This window comes from Crocuta crocuta, unplaced genomic scaffold, assembly GCF_008692635.1.
Source record: "Crocuta crocuta isolate KB4526 unplaced genomic scaffold, BGI_CrCroc_1.0 scaffold467, whole genome shotgun sequence".
Classification (NCBI taxonomy): domain Eukaryota; kingdom Metazoa; phylum Chordata; class Mammalia; order Carnivora; family Hyaenidae; genus Crocuta; species Crocuta crocuta.
In genome coordinates, this window is record NW_027530632.1 from 3,927,209 (window position 1) to 3,935,978 (window position 8,770).

Consider the following 8,770-nt stretch of genomic DNA (forward strand, 5'->3'; position numbering starts at 1 on the left):
GTGACCTTACAACAGTAAGAAAAGTGAAGAGATTTCTTTCCTATTACATGATTCTTGAGTAATTAAAAATAACAGCTATTTCAGCCCAGTAACAATTGCTCAATTATACCACATATTTGAAGAAAAATATTCAAACTCAGACTGCCCTATTATTTTATTTTGCGTATTCTTTTCTTTATGGCTTTTTCAATGGCAATCGATACGGGGGCCCTTTTTCTCTGTTTGCATATTCATTAGAACTTTAGGGTGAGTTTTATTTTGTGGTAGCAGTCTTTAGGTGGCAAATCGTCGTTTATAGCAAATATGACCTTATTTGGTGACATAATTTGAGTATTCTTCAGTTAAAGTTCCATTTGGATGTTATTTTGTGACTGTGGGACTTCTCCTTCCTTATAAATAACACACTAAATGCAAGTGTTTGCTTGTGTGATTTAAAAGGTTGAATGGAAATCATTTGCAAAGAGCAGCATAAACACTTTCTCTAACCCATGTAGCACATTATCCTAATGAACGCTTTGCTCTTTATTTACCAGGCCGTATATCCTGCAGTCAGTCATACACAGCGTGATTTTTTAAATTCACTAATTATGGAAGATACACCTATAGTTGATATGATGAACCTGATATTAGCAGATGACATTTTTCAGCTTGTCTATTAGGGATTTTTGCTTTCTGCCCTATTAGTCTCTTAAGTGGCCACAATTAACCCAGGAAAGAGAGATTTGCCCACATAGCACAACAACCACACTTGGGCCTGGGGTACCAGTCCCGGGTGTCGTCAGGTCAGGAAGCCAAGGTCAGGCTATGCACTGTTTTTTTGTTTTTTTTTTAAAGTTTTTTTTTTAATGTTTTATTTATTTCTAGGAGAGAGAGAGAGAGACAGCGTGAGCAGGGCAGGGTCAGAGAGAGAGGGAGTCACAGACTGAANAAAAATAAACATTTGGGGCACCTGGGTAGTTTAATCAGTTGAGCGTCCAACTTCAGCTCAAGTCGTGATCTCATGGTTCATGAGTTCAAGCCCCACATCGGGCTCTGTGCTGACAGCTAAGAGCCTAGAGCCTGCTTCAGCTTCTGTGTCTCCCTTTCTCTCTGCCCCTGCCCTGCTAGTGCTCTGTCTCTCTCTCGCAAAAATAAACAAACATTTTAAAAAATTAAAATTAAATTAAAAAAATAAACATTGTTTTAAATTTTAAAAAGAACCCAAATGCATTCNACTTTTAAAGCCATTATGATTGCATTTCATTATCTCTGGATATTTCATTACCACACAGATCACAGATTAGAATAGAACCGAGTTTATAGTTAGCACACAAGAAAATAAAATCTGTGTAAAGATCCAAACATACTGATATTCAGCCATAAAATTCTCTTTGAAGTGGAAATGTTCAAATATTCATGGCCATTAAAAATTTTTTTATGATGACACAAAAAATACAGAAAGTGGAAGATTATCCTTTTCCAGGGGGGAAAAGGGGATTTTTATTATCCAGTTTCACGGAGATGACATATGCAGATACCAATACAAGGAAATCACTTTTTCTTTGTTAACAGGCTTTGCAAAAACATTCATAATAATAACTGTCAACTTATTTTTCATTGGGCAAGTGCTCCAGAAAATCAAAATAACAAAAACATTACATAGATTTAGACTTTGAGCTCTATGTCGTATGTGTTATTTGGAAAATTACATTTTTTCAGGTACACTTGCGTGTGTTTTCATTTCTTTTACTAAGCCACGCGTTATAAATCATCTTTATCCTTTGGGTTATATAAAGGAGTTATTGGATAATACTATCCAGAAAGACATTTGCTCAGTACACCAATTATTGCTTTGTGTCTTTATAAATTTGTTTCCATTTTAAGCCCTAGCCCAAATTTGCCACCTCTGTTAACAGATGATTCTACTCAGTTGTTTGGAATTGTGTCACATCAGCCTTTATGTGAAATAACACATTTCTGCTGGACTAGGACTGTTACTAATATTTTACGTTCTTCACCAAATACCAGGCCTTACTTCAGACTCACGACGTAGTGGCACATGAAGTTTACAGCGATGAGGCGTTGAGGGTCACACCTCCTCCCACCTCTCCCTATTTAAATGGTGATTCTCCAGAAAGCGCGAACGGAGATATGGATATGGAGAATGTGACCAGAGTCCGCCTGGTCCAGTTCCAGAAGAACACAGATGAGCCCATGGTAAGTAGGAAAAGAAAGTCTTCTAGACTTTAAAATCCCAGCCCGAGTTAGGGTACCCCACCTTAATCTATACACTACCAAGAGGTGGGGAGGGAAGGAGGGCAGTAGCATCTCTGGGATGCCTTGGGCAAATCACTTCCAGTTTGTCATAGTTTGCTTAGCAATTATTGCCAGAAGCATACTTGGCCAAATGACCCCCAGATCCCACCCAGCTCCAGAAGTCTAATATCCATTTATTCGTTTTATATAGTCATTCACCCATTTAGCAAATGTTTGTTAAGTGCCTACTATGTGCAGGTCAGTGTATTGGATGCCAGTGATGTGGTGGCAGATAAGACACAGCCCCTTCCCAGAACTTGCTTTCCACAGAACCACTGATGTTACACAAGTAAATATGCAGTTGAGCACAGTTTGTTGAACAAGGACTGTTAGGACAGAGCTATAGAGGAGCAAAGGCTGTGACAGAGAGGCAGGATGAAGGGGTGATGTTCAGCCAAGCAAAGCAGAAAGGAAGAGGGAAGGGACCAGAAGAAGGAGTCCTAGAGGTCCTGTGATCATCATTTTCCAAAGCAGCACAATGACATCTGTTTGATCTTTTGTATGGAGGCTACCTGAAAACATAGGCTGAATAAAAAGTATATCCTTGAGTTAGTTTTTTCAGAAAGCATAAAATGGCCTTGAGTCGGGACGCCTGAATGGCTCAGTTGATTAAGTCTCCGACTTCAGCTCAGGTCATGATCTCATGGTTCGTGGGTTCAAGCCCCACATCGGGCTCTGTGCTGACAGCTCAGAGCCTGGAGCCTGCTTCGGATTCTGTGTCTCCCTCTCTTTCTGCCCCCTCACCCCCACTTTTGTGCTCTCTCTCCCTCTCTCAAAAATAAATAACCATAAAAATTTTTTAAAAATGGCTTTGAGTCTCCCCAAAAGTCCTTTAAAGAAGACCACCTCTGCTCTTTCTTTGATCCTACTGAAGGTGTGTATTCTCCTTTTGACTGGTTGCCATAAAAATGGGAATTATTTGATGTAAAATAGATACTCTCAACAGTGGAGTACAGTTCTGTAAAACTTAATACAGCTTCATTTGCTTGCTTAGTTGTCTTATCAAAAGCATTATATCACTGTACAGCATATACCTGTGTGATCTTTTTCACTTCTTGGACCTTCTATAATGTGTCCAGCTATGCTAGATCCACCCTGCAAGGGCGATACACTCCCATTACGCCCTTCTTTTCCCATTTGCAGCTCACCTTGAAATTACTTTTCAGTCGATTGAGACTCCCTTAGTTGCAAGTGATAAAGACCAAACTTGAACTAGCTTAGACAACAGGGGAAAGGCTTATGTAAACAAGGAAAGGCCAGGAGTCTACCCCAAGCTGGGGTAGGTTCGTGAGTAGGCACCCAGCCCAAGCTAGACCAATCCCTTCCCTGGAATTTAGAAACTTGCAAATAGAGAGAAGATGAGTCAGTTCCTCTCTGCAAAGAAAGGTTTGGGTCAGACAAAATAATAAATGTTGTTAACTCTAATTGGGCCCCCAATCATGAGAGACCCTGTCTGTCTTGTCACTATTGTATATTCTCTATATTGTATATTCTCTACAATGTACTATTGTATATTGAATAGTCTCATTCATTTGTGCTAGCAGAGTGCCTGCTACATAACAGAATCACAGTAGTGTTGGTTGAAAGAATACATTAATTTATTCATTTTAAGGATGGAACCCCCATCATACTATCATTTCCCTTATGAAATTAGATTTGAGTTACATATTAACTTACAGCATTCTTCCAGGAACACCTCTCTTGGTAACCACACATGCTGATTGAATATACAAGTTGGAAATGAAACTTGAACATTACAGTTGAATGTTGGGACTGGAAACATTTGATATACCAGTTCTTCACATTGCTTGCCCACCACTTCTAAGAACTGCAAAATAGGAACCAGGCAAAGTTATATTCTGTGGAACTGTACAAATTCTGAGTCTAAATTATAAAGGTTCAAATATTTTCTTAAAGTTTTCCAACAGAGTGTTATTCTCCAATGAAGAAGATAAGATAGTCCCCCTACTGTTAATAATCTTAAATTCAAGACCAGTTTTCACCAAGGGTGCTTGTTAAAAATATAGATTTCTGGGCTCCATTCCAGACTTCCTGAATCTGAATCCAAAGAGTGAATTTAAAAGACAGTATTATTTAAAAGTTCCCCATGTGNTTAAATGCTTATGAAAGTTTATCTTATAACAGAGAATAATGGGAAAACAAAAAGTAATCTCCATAGACTAGTAGTCCAGCACTAAAGATGTAGAGCTTCTGCTTCTGGCCAAGATGGAATAACAAGGACCAAATTTACCCTCTCACCTGAAATAACCAAAAAAAAAATTTTAGCAGACAAAAATTACATGAAAGAACAGTTTTCAAGACATGGGACATCAGACAACAAAGGATAATGAACCCTAAGAGACAGGAAGCAAACAGGGTGAGCCTTACGATTTCCCAGCCTCACTGACTTGAGAGAGTTTCCAGGCCACAGCACAGAAAGGGAGAACTGAGGCAGAGCAGGCAGACACCCTGAATTGAGGAGACAGAGCTGAGAATCGAGGAGACCTAGGCACCTAAAGTTTATAGGACCAGAGGACTGAAGAGGAGAGAGCTGCACAGAGAGAGAACTCCAGAGATCCATAGATGGTCCCCCTGAAGTAGTCATCTGAGTTATGATCAGTGCATTTATGAGAAGAAACTACCCAGAGCCAAGGAAAAACCATTCATGAGGATTAGAGGGAACAGTACCCAATATTCACTGCCTGTTAACCACCAGCCAGACTGGAAAAACGAATTCATGGAGCATTGTATAGAGTGCTCAGGACGATCTTGTCTCAGTAATGAGGAATAATTAGCCCTAGGTTCAGAATTGCTCAAGACCTGCCTAACAAATCATGAAAGCAAGATGCAAAGGACTTGACACAAAGGTCAAACTAATTGACCCAAGTAACTGAACTATATCCCAGAACAAAGCCTAAAAATATTTATAGGAATAAAAAACCTCTAACATGCAGCAAGATAAAATTCATAATGTCTGGCATTGAATCAAAGATTACTAAGCACGTAAAGAAGGGGGGAAATGTGACCTATAATATGGAGAATAATCAAGACAGAAAACTGACAAAGATATTAGAATTAGTAGAAAAATACATATAAATATAAAATATAAATAATAAAAAATAATGGCAGATTAGACACTTGAGAAGAAAAGACTAGTGAACTCAAAGACATAGCAATAGAAACTATCCAAAATGAAACACAGAAAAAGAATTTTTAAAAATGAAAAATGCATTGCTGAGCTCTGGGACAACTTCAGGCAGCCTAACATATGGCCAATTTGACTCTATGAAGGAAGAGAGAGTGAAGAAAAGAGAGGAGATGTTTGAAAAAATAATGGATGAAAACATTCCAAGCTTGATGAAAACTATAAATCTTCAGGTATAAGACCACAATGAACCCCAAACCCAAGAAACATGAAGAAAACCACACCAAGGTACATCTTAATCAGATGAGTTAGAAACCGTGATAAATAGAAGATCTTGAAAACAGAGATAAAAAAGAAATGTTACATACAGAGGAACAAGGATAAGAATGGCATCAGACCTCTTATCAGAAACAACACAATTGAGAAGACCAGTGCCTTTAAAGTCCGGAAGGAAAAAACAAAATTGCTTAACTGAGGATTCTAAACCCAGCAAAGGTGTGTTTCAGAAACTAAGGGCAAAATGAAAACATTTTCAGAGATACCACAACTGAAAGAATTCAGTAGACCTACAATGTAAGAAATGTCAAAGAACATCCTTATTGTTTAAATCTTTTTAAACGATAGCAGTTTAAACAGAAATAACAGCACCATGTTTGGGGGGTTATTACATGTAAAAGTAAAATGTATAACAGTAGCACAAAGGTCAAGAGAAAGGAAGTGGAAATATACTGTTAAAAAGTTCTTATACTGGCGCGCCCGGGTGGCTCAGTTGGTTGGGCATCCAACTTCGGCTCAGGTCATGATCGCACAGTTCGTGGGTTCAAGCCCCGCGTCAGCCTCTGTGCTGACAGCTCAGAGCTTGGAGCCTGCTTCGAATTCTGTCTCCCTCTCTCTCTGCCCCTCCTCTGCTCACTCTGTCTCTCTCTGTCTTTCAGAAATAAATTAAAAAATATTTTTTAAAAAGTTCTTAAATTACATATGATATTGTGTAATATGACTTGAAGGTGGACTGATAAGTTAAAGACGTACACAATAAACCCTAAAGCAACCACTAAAACAACAAAACTGAATTATAGCTACTCAGATAACACAGGAGAGAAAAATAGAATAAAAATAAGCTAATCCAAAAGAAGACAGAAAAAGAGGAAAAAGGGAACATGGAACAGATGGAACAAATAGAAATTAAATATCAAGGAGATATATGTATACCTTACTGTATCAATAATCCTGTGAAATGCAGATAGTCTGAATTGCCCAAATTAAGAAGCAGAGATTGTCAGATGGGGTAGGAAGCAGGGTAGACCCAATTATATATTGCCTGCAAGAAATGCTTTATACATAAAGACAAATAGTTTCAAAGCAAAAGGATTGAAAAAGTTCTATTATGTCATTAATCAAAAGGAAGCTGGAGTGGCTATATTAATATCAGAGCATAATTCTCAGACCACATTGTGATTAAATTGAAAATGAATAACAGACCTCTGGAAAACTCCCCAAGCATTTGAAAACTAAATAACACAATTCTAAATGACCCATGGATCAAAGGAAAAATCAAAAGGGAAATTAAAAAGCATTTTGAAGTGAATGAAAATGAAACAACATACCATAATTTCTGGGATGCTGCTAACACAGTACTTAGGGAGAAATGTGTAGCACTAAACACCTATATTAGAAAATAAATAAATGACCTTAGCTTCTACCTCAAGAAACTAGAACAAAAAAGAGCAAATGAGGGGCATCTGGGTGGCTTAGTTGGTTAAGTGACAGGCTCTTGGTTTCAGCTCAGGTCATGATCTCACAGTTCATGAGTTTGAGCCCGACATCGGGCTCTGTGCTGGCAGTACAGAGCCTGCTTGGGATTTCTCTCTCCCCCTCTCTCTCTCTGCCCCTTCCCTCCCACCCTCCCTCCCTCCCTCTCTCTCTCTCTCAAAAATAAACATTAAAANTTGAAAAAGAACAAACTAAACTCAAAGTGGGTGAAAGAAAAGAAATAGTAAAGATCAAAGTGGATATTAAATAGAAAACAGAATAGAGGAAAATCAATAAAACAAGCTATTTCCTTGAGAAGATCAGACCCATCAGGAAAAAGAAGACACTAATTGCCAACATAATGCATTTTAAAAAATGACAGTACTACAGAATCTACAGACATAAAAAGTATAAGGTATCTTATAAACAACTTTATGACAAGAAATTCAACAACTTAGATGAAATGGACCAATTCCATGGAGGACAGAAATACCCCAAAGCTCACTTAAGAAGGAATACACTGGATTGCCCTACTTTATTTAAAAATTGAATCTGTACTTAAAAACCATTCCTTGAAGGAAACTCCAAGATGACATTATTGGTGAAATCTACCAAACATATAAAGAAGTAATACCAATTCTACATAAATTTTTCTCAAAATATTGAAAAGGAAGGCATTCTCCCCAATATCATCATCGTCATCATCATTATTATTAGGTGGCTAGCATTTTTACCCTGATACCAAAACCAGATAAAGACATTACAAGAAAACTACAGACTGGTAACCCTTACGAATATAGATGCAAAGATTCTAAACAAATTCATATCTTAACAAAAGGAGAATACATCATGACAAACTGGAGACTAACCCAGGGATACAGCTCACTTCTAATAGCCAAAATCTAGGGAAAAAATTAAGTCCATGAATGGATAAACAAAATGATATATCCATAAATGGAATATTCAAAGACAAAGAATGAACTCTTGACACATACAACAATGTGATTGAATCTCACATTGTGAATTTTTAAAAAGCAACAAAAAAGAGTGCATGCTGTATGAGGGACCATAGAGTAGGGACAGGGAGTACAGGAATGGGAGTAGATTACCAGTGGACACGAGGAAACTTTTAGGGGGGATGGATGGATGGACGGACAGATAGATAGATATGTGTATATATGTAGATATATAGGCACAAAGAAACTTTTAGGGGTGATGGATATATATATAGGTATATCTGTGTATCTATATGTGTATACATAGAACTATATGGGCACAAGGAAACTTTTAGGGGGGATGGAGAGATATCTATATAGATATATCTATATGTATATATAGAGATATGAGCACAAGGAAGCTTTTAGGGATGATGGATATATATATATATATATACACACATACACACACTCAGTATAGTAATGGTTTCACACGTGTATACGTATGTCAAACTTCTCAAATTGTACACCTTGTATGTCAATTATATATCAGTAAAAGCTTTTTAAAAAGATTAGCAACATGGAAAATAATTATAATTAGAAGATTAAAATCACAAAATAAAATATATATATTACTATTATTACA

At 37.4% G+C, this 8,770-nt stretch overlaps 1 protein-coding gene across 1 annotated transcript in view; it reads left to right on the top strand.

Moving 5' to 3' along the window:
* Positions 1–8,770, top strand: part of CASK (calcium/calmodulin dependent serine protein kinase) — a gene marked incomplete at its 3' end in the record, with an annotated part of 276,912 nt that overhangs the window by 223,841 nt on the left and 44,301 nt on the right. The window contains exon 14 of the mRNA XM_077768526.1: positions 2,008–2,196. Within this exon, the coding sequence (XP_077624652.1) occupies positions 2,008–2,196 (189 nt within the window). The remainder of the gene's footprint in view (positions 1–2,007; positions 2,197–8,770) is intronic.